We start from the raw sequence: 17235 nt of genomic DNA on the forward strand, positions 1-17235 counted from the left end.
TTCAATGGAGCTATGGATTGGAGGACAGGATCATGTGACTAGAACTAAGATGGCTGCGCCCATACCGGCCAGTGGAGGGAAACCTTGTTTGTAACACCACATGGAGATTCCTCTGTAATGGCGGCGGTGAACACAGAGAACGCCGACTTGCGTCTCAGACCTCCAGCGCGGACGGCCGTGGCCGCAGTAGATGAGGAGTGCCACATAACCTGTAATGCATTGAGAATACACAGACAATGCCCGAGGCCCCACTGGCTGGTGACGCCATGCCAGTCGCCTGGGCACTGGAAGGACAATATCCACGGACCAGCAGAGATGAGACATGTCATATGAATGCTAGCAACACAGCTGGAAACCGGGCCTAGGACGCTGAGCCAGCCTCAGGAGACACCTGAAAGGTAAATAATGGCGTCCAGATACCCGGATCGTGACAGTTATGTCACTTCCAGTTGTTGTTTTTTTTCTATACAAATAAGACTCACATTTTCAGTGGAAAAAACACTTGGTATGGCCGAGTCATCTGAAACCTGGTGCATTGAGAGGAGCTGTTCGGAGCAACTAAAGCCAAAGCATAGGAGGACACATGTGTAGGTGCAAGATATTGGTCTGTAGTAGACTTCCTCTTTCCAAATAGTACAGAACTCAAGCCATATGTCCACAACACTCCCATGTTACCCCCATACGTCAGACCAGTTACGTGCGAGCGTATTCTCGCATTCAGAGTCCACCCTGAAACATCAATTTCATGCAAAGACAGATCCGGCCAAGATCTGTCTAATTCAGAATCAGCCAGAGGTGCTCCAAAATCATGGGTGCGACTAGCCACAGCTTGGCCCACTAAGTTGCACCAGTGGCAAGTGTGCATGTGTGGCCATACCACAGGATGGATGCGCATCTGTATATGTGTTCATGTAGAGAGATCTGTCCAACTTATAATTACTGTAACTCAAATGTAAAAAAGATTGGCCCTCATTCCGAGTCGTTCGCTCGTTCTTTTTTTTCGCATCGCAGTGAAAATCAGCTTAGAGCGCATGCGCAATGTTCGCACTGCGACTGCGCTAAGTAATTCTGCTATGAAGAAAGGATTTTTACTCACGGCTTTTTGTTCGCACCGGCGAACGTAGTGTGATTGACAGGAAATGGGTGTTACTGGGCGGAAACACGGCGTTTTATGGGCGTGTGGCTGAAAACGCTACCGTTTCCGGAAAAAACGCAGGAGTGGCCGGAGAAACGGGGGAGTGTCTGGGCGAACGCTGGGAGTGTTTGTGACGTCAAACCAGGAACGACAAGCACTGAACTGATCGCACAGGCAGAGTAAGTCTGGAGCTACTCTAAAACTGCTAAGTTTTTTTTGTTCGCAATATTGCGTAAACTTCGTTCGCACTTTTAAGATGCTAAGATACACTCCCAGTAGGCGAAGACTAAGCGTGTGTAACTCTGCTAAATTCGCCTTGCGACCGATCAACTCGGAATGAGGGCCATGGTGAATAAACATAGTTTATAAAAGTATAAATGTATTACATTATGTATCTGCCCCCATCTCTCCCCAATGCTCTGAAGCCTTTAGGAGCTAAAAGGAGAAAACATATTTGTTACTGAGGTCATATCTGCTTTTACTCTACTGGAAAGAAATGGTAAAAACAAGAAAAAAACACAAAAACGTTGTCTTAGTGTATATTGGGGTCTCTGCCAGGAGCAAAGACAAATGCTCTAACCTTTCACCTACCCTTTTATTCCAAAGGAAATATTGCCAAACTAACTTCAGTTCACATTATCCATATATCTTATTATCTCATTGGATTTTAGTTTATGTTCTTATTATCTCTAATAGACAATGGTGTCTTAGATAATCAGAGATAAGCTGAAATGATAATTTACAATGGACATAAATAAAAGATATGTCTGCAACACAGTTGTGCATTGTCTTTTCAGTATAACTCGTGATGTTGACCAGTAAAACAAGCAAAACCAATTGTATATTATAGATATATAGTGTATAAGCGTTAATTAAAAGTGATTGAACAATGACTATTTAAATAATAATAATTAATGTTATGCTACATTATTTAAAAATATGGTGAAATGCATCCAAAATATATTTAACTGTGGCCTGGACTGATTGGAGATTGGTGTGCACAGGGGAAGAGATCGGCCAGAGGCAGGCAGCGGAGTTTGCTCAATGATTGATGGGTGTGGGGTAGGGGGGGGATAGTTGGATGGGGCTGATAGTTATTATTTTACTTTTTGTTTTCACTAATTCATTTTATTATAACAACTCAGGTTATAGAAATAACAATTTGCAGTGTATAGCTATAAACAAATATAAAGAAAAATATATACATTACACCACTTTTATGTGTTCTGTATCATCTTCGGTTACACTACAAACACAGAAAAAAATTTCCACGCGGTAATGCATATTTATTTTACATTCAGTGTGTTTTGTTAAAAGGTATGGCATATAACTGCAACATTTGTTGCCGTTTCATACTACAGTATATAGTACATACTATATGCTAATATTGAATATAAAATTCCTGAGAACACAATGTAATATGACTACTGTTAGCTATCACCCACATGATAACATCCCAGTGGATTATGAGCTAGAACTTTCTAAAGTCATCTGTTGTAGTTCCCTACTCTACAGATAACATCAGGACTGTAAATTTTTTATATAATTGGTATTTATTAAATTTTAAATGATTAGCGAATGTTTGTTACAATAACTGTAATGTGTATGTGAAATGTAATACTTGGACTTCATTCTCACATTTAGCATACAGTACTTTCTATAAATATAGTGAAGAAAAAGGAAATATTACTCATTTTAACATTAGTCACTGGATTATGGATAATTTCATCAAACTAAAATGTGTCTATTACTAAACATTACATGAAGTTATCACATAGCAAACAGTCCTATTAATACATTTATTTAAGTTGTTGTCTAAAGTCCTACACATGTTGTTTCCTAAAACTGCATAAATATGTTATATTTAAGGTCAACTGACATTTCATATAACATAATGGGGGTCATTCCGAGTTGTTTGCTCGTTGCCGATTTTCGCAACGGAGCGATTAAGGCAAAAATGTGCATGCGCATGGTACGCAGTGCACATGCGGTTAGTATTTTAGCACAAAACTTAGTAGATTTACTCACGTCCGAACTAAGAATTTTCATCGTTGAAGTGATCGGAGTGTGATTGACAGGAAGTGGGTGTTTCTGGGCGGAAACTGGCCGTTTTCTGGGAGTGTGCGGAAAAACGCAGGCGTGTCAGGGAAAAACACGGGAGTGTCTGGAGAAACGGGGGAGTGGCTGGCCGAACGAAGGGCGTGTTTGTGGCGTCAAACCAGGAACGAAACGGCCTGAGCTGATCGCAATCTGTGAGTAGGTCTGGAGCTACTCAGAAACTGCTAAGAAATTTCTAATCGCAATTCTGTGAATCTTTCATTCGCTATTCTGCTAAGCTAAGATACACTCCCAGGGGGCGGCGGCCTAGCGTGTGCAATGCTGCTAAAATCTGCTAGCGAGTGAACAACTCGGAATCACCCCCAATGTTCCTTATATTCTCAGAAATATAAAAGGCAAATTCAAATTTACTACAAATGATAGACTGTAGTATGTAAGTTACATTCCATGAAATGAATAAACTATTTAACATAAATAGTGTTCAGCCCTGTTGTTTAGTTATTATAGCACAGTAACAATAATAATAATAATAATAATAATAATAATAATTTATCTTAGTTAAAAGTTAGCAAATTGAGGTTTCTTTTTTTTGTTTTGATATTTATTTATTTTTTAGCAAAAGCAGCAACAGTTCATACAGACAGAATTACTGGTAGAATGGGATGTTTGTAAGCTGGTTTTGTATCTAAGCAAATTATTGATAATATGTAATTATCTATCATTATAAGTATTCACTGTTAATTATTTAACATACGTGTATGCCATTTTTGCTGGTATATGTAATATGCAGTTTCTTGGCTACCATTACTGCTACAGAGCACAGTGGTCAAGAGCTAAATTCCTGACCATGGTGCTATATGTGTCTAGCTTGTATGTTATTTCCATATTTGTGTGGGATTCCTCCAGGTGGTCTGGTTTCCACCCACAGAGAATAAGCATACTGGTAAGATGTGTCCACTTACACCTTTTCTATTTTGCTCAATTTGGCACGCCATGCATAGCACGGCTAATATTTTTCTATGAGTAGCGAGAGGATGGATTTTAAAATGTCTGTTTACCATAATAGATCATGTATAAAGTAGCATATGAAAGAAGGAAATAAGCTAAACTCACAAAGCATGGCTAAATCTCTGTGGCCATACATGGCAGGATATAGGAAAGGAGTATATGGACACATCTGTAATTGGCTTCTAGATAAAAAAAATAACCCGTATGTGTGTGTGTGTGTGTGTGTGTGTGTGTGTGTGTGTGTGTGTGTGTCTGTGTGTGTGTGTGTGGTAGGGTCGTGATGTGAATTACTAAATATTCTCAGTAATATTATGCGTGTACTTCATAAATTAATAATAACAACAACAACAACAACAACAGAGCAAGCATTATTGCTGTGCTTCTTAGACATTGCCTTAAAAGGCTACTGTATGGTTGACTGTAAGTTGTTGGTTTATTTTCTCACTAAAATATTAATTTAACTGTGACTCATGTTCACTTCATCATGTGCATATTTCAGGTTACTATTATGAAATCCCATCCATTGGAGCAATTCGAATCAACACACAGGTGAGTATTTTACCTTTTTTTGTGCCTCAATTTAATTTTTTTGAAAGACCACTGTTTACCTATTATTTATATATCAAGTGAGGCACATACTGTACAACTTAACAAAGGGCAAATAGCAGAAGGGATAGGGTACTCTTGCATTCACATAGAAAAGTAATGAAAATAGGCATGGCCATATACAGTATGTTGCAGTGAATCACTGTAGTAATTGTATGTGTAGACATAAAACAGACATCCAAAATAAAGAAAATTAACAAAAACAATATAGATAATATGGGGAGATACAAAAGAGTGAAGGGAAGACGAGACAACACATATTGAGGTATGATACGAGAATAAACAAATGTCCAGTATTGGTCTTTATTGCTGAGAACGATTGACACCTTTAAAGTGAACTAAACAGAGGCATCTAGTTGTCAATAGAGAAACCAATTTGTGGTCTCCACCTCAATTTACATTTAATGGGGTACTTATCAAAGCTCAGAGTGAGATAAAATTGTGAGAGATAACGTATCAGCCAATCAACTTCTGCCTTACATTTTACAGGCTATATTTGAAGAATGATAGTTAGGAGTTGGTACTCTATCTCTGACAATTTTATCTCTCAACAAACTTTAATAAATACTCCACTTCAACTTACTCTAGAACAGTGGTTCCCAAACTGTGTACCTAGACACTCTGGTGTGCCTTGATGCATTTGCTGGCCTGCCTAGGGTTTGTGGTCCAGGACCAAATCAAATTATTTATGGTCAAAGTGATAGGCAAAACCATTGCTAGTGGCTGCCAATCATAAAACATGTGGCAATCAGAAGCAAAACTGTACACCACCACATAACTGACCCTAAGGATGAAAGGTAGGCACAATTTACTTATAGTAATGTAAAAAAAATTCAACATTTCTAAATAAAAAACTTTTATCTTAGGGATGCCATGAAAAAAAATGCTGAAACTCTAGGGTGAAAAGATTAAAGAAAGTTTGGGAACCACTGCTCTAGAACCATTGTTTAGAGCAGGCATTCCCAACCACGGTCCTCAAGGCACACTAACAGTCCAGGTTTTAGTGATATCCATGCTTGAGCACAGCTGACTTAATTAGTACCTCACTTATTTTGACTTAACCATCTGTACTGAAGCCTGTATATCACTAAAACCTGCACTGTTAGTGTGCATTGAGGACTGAGGTTGGGAATGCCTGGATTAGAACAAATATGCCAGACTACTAAACATTACAGTATAATTATATCAGAAAAGTCTTCTACAGTTATAGGAAGGCATAAATACAGTGAGTGCAACAAACTAATAGACTATTAGCAGGGAAATATCCACCTGGTATTTCATTTCTAAAAATTTTATTTTTATTATGGGTTACTTAATACCTGTACTTGGTGATGTGATGTCACATTATTCCAGCATTCATTACAAACATTTTTTATATTTATAAGGAATTGTCTATAATAAAGGCACAGTAGTCCATTCTATATTCTGCAGGATGCCTTGGGTAAAAGTGTCAGGATTCAGGAATTGCTTACAAGACAGGATGAACAGTAGGGATACAATTACAATTGTAATAAAAGAAGCTCCAAAATAATAATAAAATCAATTCCCCAGTTATAGAATAAAATATTGTGTATATTATATACCAATATACACGGTCCAGTAACATTATTCTGACCACCTCCTACATTTGACATTGGCAGCACGTAGCCCATGAAGTACACCACGTGTCATGCACTGACTTAGGGGATACCAGACGTGTGTCTAAAATGACAGTTCAGCCCATCTAGCTGCTGCCATGTTGCACACAGTGGTTTCTCTAGTTATTAGCTGGTGGTCATAATAATGTGACTTGACCGTGTACTATGTGCACATATCATAGTCACATACAGTATTTAAGAGATCAGTATGAAATGATGGTGAATTGGATCCTGGCTGTCATGATCCCGACAGCGGGATCGCGTCCGCCATAATGCCGGCAGTGCGGCGAGCGCTAGAAAGCCCCTTGCGGGCTCGCTGCCCTTACCGTGCTGCGTTCGCCACACTGCAGGCAGGTTCTTTTCTCCCTCTATGAGTGTCGTGGAAACAGAGGGAAAATAGACTGTGGCACCGGTATTCCGGCGGCCGCATTTCAACGTTAATCGAGATTCCGGTGCCGGCATTGTGACTGCCAGGATCCCGACTAGCGGTATTTTAACCGCTTCCCGTATTTAAATGTAGTAGCCTGATATTTAGGTCATACTCCATAAAATATTTTGTTTTTCAGTATTTCTTAATAGCATGGAGTTTAGAGGCAAGCAATAATATGTGCACATGTGTATCCAATATAATAGGCTATTATAGTGTAAATAATTTTTTCATACATTTTCAGCACAGCTGCCCAGTTTGACCTAGAGTTCTACTTAGTATACTAATTGTCAGCAGCTGCAGTAACATAAACACTTTGACACTAGTAAGACTTCAAGAGCTTATTCAACATATTTAATGAAATTACTAATCTGTACTGTGTGATAAAGCATTTACTGTTTCTTTAATGATAAACATTAATTCATAATGGACTGTCATATATTTAGATATATGTATAATATGTGTTGCAATGCATGTGGGCTAATGGAAGGAGAAACAGTGACCGTAGCATAATATACATATAGACAGCACAGGAATAGTCATTAATGCGATTGCAATCTATTTGCTTTGGGGAAAACGGTCCACTTTTCAAAGTGTTGTAAAGTATAAGATTACTTTGGATTATGTTTATTGAAGCAATTTGGCCCTAATTGGGAAATTATGCAATTAATGTGTGACTTTTTAAATTGCAGCAATAATCACAATTGAGTGTCAGGGTCATTCTTTACACAAAGGGTGCTTTCTGTTCCTCTTAAGGTGTTGTATAGTAATATTCACTGTTGTCTTTTGCTATCATGATGGTGGGCAATGGGTCGTACGTACCCCAAAAAGTCATGTATGTCTGTTTACATGTATGTATATTTATTGTTTTATTCTTTCAGGTAGTACAGTATATATATTTTGTCTTTAGTACATAACAATAGTTATATGTATAATATATATAGAAATGTGTTTGTCATTTATAGTCAGCCCGATGCATATACATGTTTTTAATTGTGATTTTAGAGATTTTGGGCTAAATGTAATAGCCTGCGAGGAGCAGGAAGTGCAGGATTTCGTGCAAGTCTGGCCAGACTTGTAAAGCACAATCATTTACTTAGCATAACTAGGCTGGTTTTGCTGTGTAAATGATTGCCGCTTTAAATATCCGGCCAGACTTGCACGAAATCCCGCATTTACTGCTACTCACAGGCTATTACATTTAGCCCCTTACATGAAAGGTTATCTTTGTATCAGCAACGATGTGTACACAGCTAAGTCCATCTACCAAATATTCAATGTACATGAAGTCTGTGTCCATGAAACATTTTTCGCTTTTTTTGCCTTAGTCAAAAATAAAAATAAGTTTGTAGTAAATAACACATGGTTCAGACTGAAAATGGTTGACATGATAAATCTGGGTTAGCTCAAATGTAATATTCTCATTACTTGAAGCTGCTCACACCACAAATCTACTCCCACCATTTAAGGAAGATTCAGAATTTCACTGTCCAGTTATAAGTTCTGCGCTTAGGCCCCCTGTGGTTTTGGTTCACCAACGGATTGTCCTATCGATAAGCAAATGTAGGGTGCCCCATGGGTGCCAATAATGGGGGCTGCTGGTTACTGATTATTACCTGGGCCTGGCAGTGGGCCTGGTAAGATGTGGATGAGAAGGAATGTCCCTCCCATACATTTTTTAGGGGATGTGACCATGCCTCTCAGATTTGGTCAATGTTTATGCACCTTATATTAACCAGGCCTGTAGAATATGTTGACAGCCCTGGCAATGAGAAAAGGCCCTTTACAATCTGGTCCCTGCATTCTAGGAAGTCCCACTACAGTTCTTAACTATGCATTGCAAATATAAATTGGGGACCCCTGGTGGATCACCTAGTAGCTTTAAGGAGGTTGGGTTCAATTTGCCGGTGCTTGGGATGCCAGTGGTCAGAATACCAACTGCGGTATCCTGATGGTCAGAATCCTGAAAGGGGAAGGTAAGTATGCAGTACTTACCTTGGCCCCCTAACCCACCCTCCCCGCAACCTAAACCTAACCCTCCCCTCCCAGCAGCCTAACCCTAACCCTCTCCGTTGGTGCCTAAACTTACCCCCCCCTTCCCGCAGTCTAAACATAACCCTTTTCCCCCCACGCAGCCTAACAATAACCCTCCCTGGGGGGTGCCCATCCCTAACCCCCCCTCCCTGCAACCTAAACCTACCACCCCTCCCCGCAGCAGAAACTTAACCCTCCCCCCGCAACCTAAACCTAACCTCCCTCCGCCCACCACCCCTGACCAGATTCCCTTTAAAGCTATACTAAGCCTAATTATATTTAGATTAACATGAGCAAAGCACAATCTTCTTTATTTCATTAGAAGTGCACACTGTGGTCTGACATCTAGAAATCATTTCTACCTTTACCGGTTTAGATGGACTAGGATGTATTTGTAAATATATTTTATGTATTGTCTTTTCTTATCCTGCGTTTTGATTAAAATACAGTTTCTGTAGTTCTGATTATAATATGTTAAATTTGCCTTTAAAATTAAGCTTACAATTACATTAGGATTTTAAGCGAAACCTTCAAGTATGTAGAAGCATTTGCACACCATCTTCAACAATGAATATTTAAATCTGATGTTACAGCAGAATTGCCATATTTGTTTAGATTAAAACGGAGCCTTGTCATTAAAATCATCTCTCTTATTGACAGGAATATTTAGATGTCCTTGGAAGACCAATGGTTTTGGCTAGAGAAAAGGCGAAACAAGTACAGTGGACTAATGTTTATTTGGATGCTCTGGTAAGAAGAACAGATTTAAATAAAATAAATTAAAGAATGTACAGAAAATAGGAAAATATAGTTGACATGTGTATAAAGAATGCAGCATGGCTTACCACCAGCCCATATGTGAAATTAGGCACTCACTTTCTACTTTAGCACGTCTTTTACATGATCAAGAGCTCAAAAAATCATGAACACAAAAATTACTTTGCACACATGTAATATATTGTATGAAGAATGGATCTTGACTGCACCAGGACTGTGTGTAAGTCTGAGTATAGTGATGTATAAAATACAGTCAGTAGAAGTACTGTAAACATTATTCAGGGGCAAACGCAGGATTTACTGGGAGGGGTTTCCGTATGTATGTATGTATGTGTATATATATATATATATATATTTATTTTTATATATATATACATATATACAGTATATATATATATATATGCGTGAGTGTGTGTGTATATATGTATATATATATATATATGTGCATGAGTGTGTATGTGTATATATATATATATATATATATATATACATACGCGCGTGAGTCTATAAATGAAGAGACTTCCCATCAGTCACTGACGTTGTGTATAAATATATATTTTATATATATATGTGTGTGTGTGTATATATATATATATATATATATATATATATATATATACCACTATATATATCACACACACACACAAACACCTTGCACTTACATACCATTTTGCATACATTCTGTACATACCATGAATACATACTGTACTGTGAGTGTACACAGACAGACATACCCAGGGCATTGAAGATTAGTCTAATGGCCACAACACGGTGAGGAAGTCCATGGAGCTCCTCCATGTGCAGACAACTCTGCAGGTCAGAACTCCCTTCAGTAGCAGCTGCTAATGCGGTAGCGGTCGCGATCGCGGTTTAAAATAAAGACGGAAACAGAGCTCTCCATCTTTATTTCTCTGTGTCTCTGCAAAAAAGAACTTGACTCATCAGGGGGGGTTTCCGGGTAACCAGAAACACCCCCCCCCCCCCCCCCCCCGCGTGCGCTACAGTTATTTAACTTTTTTTTTTTTAAAGTGTTAACTATTGAAAACCATATAGAAATCTGTCTCTGGGTGCACACAATATGTAACACAGTCATCATGACGGGGAAGATTAACCTGTAAGACTGAAATGTTTGAGGCACTCTACCTTATGGGAAAATCTACAACCAAAATAACTGTGTTCTTCCTGTAGTGGAGCCATTAGGGTAATTATTTTGTATATTTTTAGGAGGGGAACCTGCAATATACTATACAGATGCAATTATTAATATTTAGTTATAGCACCAGCATATTCCATAGCATTTTACAATTGACATACAATTTTTTTATTTAGCATTTATGGTACTCTTTGTAGAACTTTTTAACACTATTATCTTATTGGGTGTGTACAGGGCCGGCTCTACCATTAGGCAGCTTTAGGCAGTTGCCTAGGGGCGCCAGCTCTTGGGGGGCGACACTCAATTCATCTAGCAAAAAACTGAAGGATGTCTCTGTATGCAGCCTCCTCCTTTTACACTGTGCTGGCTGCTGCTGTGGGTCTAATCAAGTGCAGCTACCACTATCAGGCTGTACCACATAGTGTCTCAGTGCTTCCTCTGTGCCGACATGAGTAACATCAAGTCATGTGAAGGCACATAGGATGCGGATGTAACTATTAGAGATGAGCGGGTTCGGTTTCTCTGAAACCGAACCCGCACGAACTTCATGTTTTTTTCACGGGTCCGAGCAGACTCGGATCCTCCCGCCTTGCTCGGTTAACCCGAGCGCGCCCGAACGTCATCATGACGCTGTCGGATTCTCGCGAGACTCGGATTCTATATAAGGAGCCGCGCGTCGCCGCCATTTTCACACGTGCATTGAGATTGATAGGGAGAGGACGTGGCTGGCGTCCTCTCCATTAGAAATTAGATTAGAAGAGAGAGAGAGATTGTGCAGAGTCAGACAGAGTTTACCACAGTGACCAGTGCAGTTGTTGTTAGTTAACTTTTATTTATTTTAATATAATATATCCGTTCTCTGCTATATCCGTTCTCTGCCTGAAAAAAAACGATACACAGCAGCAGCCAGTCACACAGTGTGACTCAGTCTGTGTGCACTCAGCTCAGCCCAGTGTGCTGCACATCAATGTATAAAAGGCAAAGCTTATAATAATTGTGGGGGAGACTGGGGAGCACTGCAGGTTGTTATAGCAGGAGCCCCCAGGAGTACATAATATTATATTAATTTAAAATTAAACAGTGCACACTTTTGCTGCAGGAGTGCCACTGCCAGTGTGACTAGTGGTGACCAGTGCCTGACCACCAGTATAGTAGTATATTGTTGTATGTATTGTATACTATCTCTTTATCAACCAGTCTATATTAGCAGCAGACACAGTACAGTGCGGTAGTTCACGGCTGTGGCTACCTCTGTGTCGGCAGTCGGAACTCGGCAGGCAGTCCGTCCATCCATAATTGTATTACAATATATACCACCTAACCGTGGTATTTTTTTTTCTTTCTTTATACCGTCGTCATAGTGTCATACTAGTTGTTACGAGTATACTACTATCTCTTTATCAACCAGTGTACAGTGCGGTAGTTCACGGCTGTGGCTACCTCTGTGTCGGCAGTCGGCAGGCAGTCCGTCCATCCATAATTGTATTATTATTATAATATATACCACCTAACCGTGGTTTTTTTTTCATTCTTTATACCGTCATAGTGTCATACTAGTTGTTACGAGTATACTACTATCTCTTTATCAACCAGTGTACAGTGCGGTAGTTCACGGCTGTGGCTACCTCTGTGTCGGCAGTCGGCAGTCCGTCCGTCCATCCATAATTGTATTATTATTATAATATATACCACCTAACCGTGGTTTTTTTTTCATTCTTTATACCGTCGTCATAGTGTCATACTAGTTGTTACGAGTATACTACTATCTCTTTATCAACCAGTGTACAGTGCGGTAGTTCACGGCTGTGGCTACCTCTGTGTCGGCAGTCGGCAGGCAGTCCGTCCATCCATAATTGTATTATTATTATAATATATACCACCTAACCGTGGTTTTTTTTTCATTCTTTATACCGTCGTCATAGTGTCATACTAGTTGTTACGAGTATACTACTATCTCTTTATCAACCAGTGTACAGTGCGGTAGTTCACGGCTGTGGCTACCTCTGTGTCGACAGTCAGCAGGCAGTCCGTCCATCCATAATTGTATTATTATTATAATATATACCACCTAACTGTGGTATTTTTTTTTCTTTCTTTATACCGTCGTCATAGTGTCATACTAGTTGTTACGAGTATACTACTATCTCTTTATCAACCAGTGTACAGTGCGGTAGTTCACGGCTGTGGCTACCTCTGTGTCGGCAGTCGGCAGGCAGTCCGTCCATCCATAATTGTATTATTATTATAATATATACCACCTAACCGTGGTTTTTTTTTCATTCTTTATACCGTCGTCATAGTGTCATACTAGTTGTTACGAGTATACTACTATCTCTTTATCAACCAGTGTACAGTGCGGTAGTTCACGGCTGTGGCTACCTCTGTGTCGGCAGTCGGCAGGCAGTCCGTCCATCCATAATTGTATTATTATTATAATATATACCACCTAACCGTGGTATTTTTTTTTCTTTCTTTATACCGTCGTCATAGTGTCATACTAGTTGTTACGAGTATACTACTATCTCTTTATCAACCAGTGTACAGTGCGGTAGTTCACGGCTGTGGCTACCTCTGTGTCGGCAGTCGGCAGGCAGTCCGTCCATCCATAATTGTATTATTATTATAATATATACCACCTAACCGTGGTTTTTTTTTCATTCTTTATACCGTCGTCATAGTGTCATACTAGTTGTTACGAGTATACTACTATCTCTTTATCAACCAGTGTACAGTGCGGTAGTTCACGGCTGTGGCTACCTCTGTGTCGGCAGTCGGCAGGCAGTCCGTCCATCCATAATTGTATTATTATTATAATATATACCACCTAACCGTGGTTTTTTTATACCACCTAACCGTGGCAGTCCGTCCATAGTTGTATACTAGTATCCAATCCATCCATCTCCATTGTTTACCTGAGGTGCCTTTTAGTTCTGCCTATAAAATATGGAGAACAAAAAAGTTGAGGTTCCAAAATTAGGGAAAGATCAAGATCCACTTCCACCTCGTGCTGAAGCTGCTGCCACTAGTCATGGCCGAGACGATGAAATGCCAGCAACGTCGTCTGCCAAGGCCGATGCCCAATGTCATAGTACAGAGCATGTCAAATCCAAAACACCAAATATCAGAAAAAAAAGGACTCCAAAACCTAAAATAAAATTGTCGGAGGAGAAGCGTAAACTTGCCAATATGCCATTTACCACACGGAGTGGCAAGGAACGGCTGAGGCCCTGGCCTATGTTCATGGCTAGTGGTTCAGCTTCACATGAGGATGGAAGCACTCAGCCTCTCGCTAGAAAACTGAAAAGACTCAAGCTGGCAAAAGCACCGCAAAGAACTGTGCGTTCTTTGAAATCCCAAATCCACAAGGAGAGTCCAATTGTGTCGTTTGCGATGCCTGACCTTCCCAACACTGGACGTGAAGAGCATGCGCCTTCCACTATTTGCATGCCCCCTGCAAGTGCTGGAAGGAGCACCCGCAGTCCAGTTCCTGATAGTCAGATTGAAGATGTCAGTGTTGAAGTACACCAGGATGAGGAGGATATGGGTGTTGCTGGCGCTGGGGAGGAAATTGACCAGGAGGATTCTGATGGTGAGGTGGTTTGTTTAAGTCAGGCACCCGGGGAGACACCTGTTGTCCGTGGGAGGAATATGGCCGTTGACATGCCAGGTGAAAATACCAAAAAAATCAGCTCTTCGGTGTGGAGGTATTTCACCAGAAATGCGGACAACAGGTGTCAAGCCGTGTGTTCCCTTTGTCAAGCTGTAATAAGTAGGGGTAAGGACGTTAACCACCTCGGAACATCCTCCCTTATACGTCACCTGCAGCGCATTCATAATAAGTCAGTGACAAGTTCAAAAACTTTGGGTGACAGCGGAAGCAGTCCACTGACCAGTAAATCCCTTCCTCTTGTAACCAAGCTCACGCAAACCACCCCACCAACTCCCTCAGTGTCAATTTCCTCCTTCCCCAGGAATGCCAATAGTCCTGCAGGCCATGTCACTGGCAAGTCTGACGAGTCCTCTCCTGCCTGGGATTCCTCCGATGCATCCTTGCGTGTAACGCCTACTGCTGCTGGCGCTGCTGTTGTTGCCGCTGGGAGTCGATGGTCATCCCAGAGGGGAAGTCGTAAGCCCACTTGTACTACTTCCAGTAAGCAATTGACTGTTCAACAGTCCTTTGCGAGGAAGATGAAATATCACAGCAGTCATCCTACTGCAAAGCGGATAACTGAGTCCTTGACAACTATGTTGGTGTTAGACGTGCGTCCGGTATCCGCCGTTAGTTCACAGGGAACTAGACAATTTATTGAGGCAGTGTGCCCCCGTTACCAAATACCATCTAGGTTCCACTTCTCTAGGCAGGCGATACCGAGAATGTACACGGACGTCAGAAAAAGACTCACCAGTGTCCTAAAAAATGCAGTTGTACCCAATGTCCACTTAACCACGGACATGTGGACAAGTGGAGCAGGGCAGGGTCAGGACTATATGACTGTGACAGCCCACTGGGTAGATGTATGGACTCCCGCCGCAAGAACAGCAGCGGCGGCACCAGTAGCAGCATCTCGCAAACGCCAACTCTTTCCTAGGCAGGCTACGCTTTGTATCACCGCTTTCCAGAATACGCACACAGCTGAAAACCTCTTACGGCAACTGAGGAAGATCATCGCGGAATGGCTTACCCCAATTGGACTCTCCTGTGGATTTGTGGCATCGGACAACGCCAGCAATATTGTGTGTGCATTAAATATAGGCAAATTCCAGCACGTCCCATGTTTTGCACATACCTTGAATTTGGTGGTGCAGAATTTTTTAAAAAACGACAGGGGCGTGCAAGAGATGCTGTCGGTGGCCAGAAAAATTGCGGGACACTTTCGGCGTACAGGCACCACGTACAGAAGACTGGAGCACCACCAAAAACTACTGAACCTGCCCTGCCATCATCTGAAGCAAGAAGTGGTAACGAGGTGGAATTCAACCCTCTATATGCTTCAGAGGTTGGAGGAGCAGCAAAAGGCCATTCAAGCCTATACAATTGAGCACGATATAGGAGATGGAATGCACCTGTCTCAAGTGCAGTGGAGAATGATTTCAACGTTGTGCAAGGTTCTGATGCCCTTTGAACTTGCCACACGTGAAGTCAGTTCAGACACTGCCAGCCTGAGTCAGGTCATTCCCCTCATCAGGCTTTTGCAGAAGAAGCTGGAGGCATTGAAGAAGGAGCTAACACGGAGCGATTCCGCTAGGCATGTGGGACTTGTGGATGCAGCCCTTAATTCGCTTAACAAGGATTCACGGGTGGTCAATCTGTTGAAATCAGAGCACTACATTTTGGCCACCGTGCTCGATCCTAGATTTAAAGCCTACCTTGGATCTCTCTTTCCGGCAGACACAGGTCTGCTGGGGTTGAAAGACCTGCTGGTGACAAAATTGTCAAGTCAAGCGGAACGCGACCTGTCAACATCTCCTCCTTCACATTCTCCCGCAACTGGGGGTGCGAGGAAAAGGCTCAGAATTCCGAGCCCACCCGCTGGCGGTGATGCAGGGCAGTCTGGAGCGACTGCTGATGCTGACATCTGGTCCGGACTGAAGGACCTGACAACGATTACGGACATGTCGTCTACTGTCACTGCATATGATTCTCTCAACATTGATAGAATGGTGGAGGATTATATGAGTGACCGCATCCAAGTAGGCACGTCACACAGTCCGTACTTATACTGGCAGGAAAAAGAGGCAATTTGGAGGCCCTTGCACAAACTGGCTTTATTCTACCTAAGTTGCCCTCCCACAAGTGTGTACTCCGAAAGAGTGTTTAGTGCCGCCGCTCACCTTGTCAGCAATCGGCGTACGAGGTTACATCCAGAAAATGTGGAGAAGATGATGTTCATTAAAATGAATTATAATCAATTCCTCCGCGGAGACATTGACCAGCAGCAATTGCCTCCACAAAGTACACAGGGAGCTGAGATGGTGGATTCCAGTGGGGACGAATTGATAATCTGTGAGGAGGGGGATGTACACGGTGATATATCGGAGGGTGAAGATGAGGTGGACATCTTGCCTCTGTAGAGCCAGTTTGTGCAAGGAGAGATTAATTGCTTCTTTTTTGGGGGGGGTCCAAACCAACCCGTCATATCAGTCACAGTCGTGTGGCAGACCCTGTCACTGAAATGATGGGTTGGTTAAAGTGTGCATGTCCTGTTTTGTTTATACAACATAAGGGTGGGTGGGAGGGCCCAAGGATAATTCCATCTTGCACCTCTTTTTTCTTTTCTTTTTCTTTGCATCATGTGCTGATTGGGGAGGGTTTTTTGGAAGGGACATCCTGCGTGACACTGCAGTGCCACTCCTAGATGGGCCCGGTGTTTGTGTCGGCCACTAGGGTCGCTAATCTTAC

At 41.5% G+C, this 17235-nt stretch overlaps 1 protein-coding gene across 7 annotated transcripts in view; it reads left to right on the plus strand.

Annotated features, from left to right (window-relative positions):
- Nucleotides 1-17235, plus strand: part of CACNA2D1 (calcium voltage-gated channel auxiliary subunit alpha2delta 1) — a 1227493-nt gene that overhangs the window by 1040524 nt on the left and 169734 nt on the right. For all 7 annotated transcript variants that reach the window (XM_063926939.1, XM_063926941.1, XM_063926940.1 and 4 more), the window contains 2 exons: nt 4701-4750; nt 9566-9655. In XM_063926939.1, the coding sequence (XP_063783009.1) occupies nt 4701-4750; nt 9566-9655 (140 nt within the window). The remainder of the gene's footprint in view (nt 1-4700; nt 4751-9565; nt 9656-17235) is intronic.

Source organism: Pseudophryne corroboree, chromosome 6 (assembly GCF_028390025.1).
Source record: "Pseudophryne corroboree isolate aPseCor3 chromosome 6, aPseCor3.hap2, whole genome shotgun sequence".
NCBI lineage: Eukaryota > Metazoa > Chordata > Amphibia > Anura > Myobatrachidae > Pseudophryne > Pseudophryne corroboree.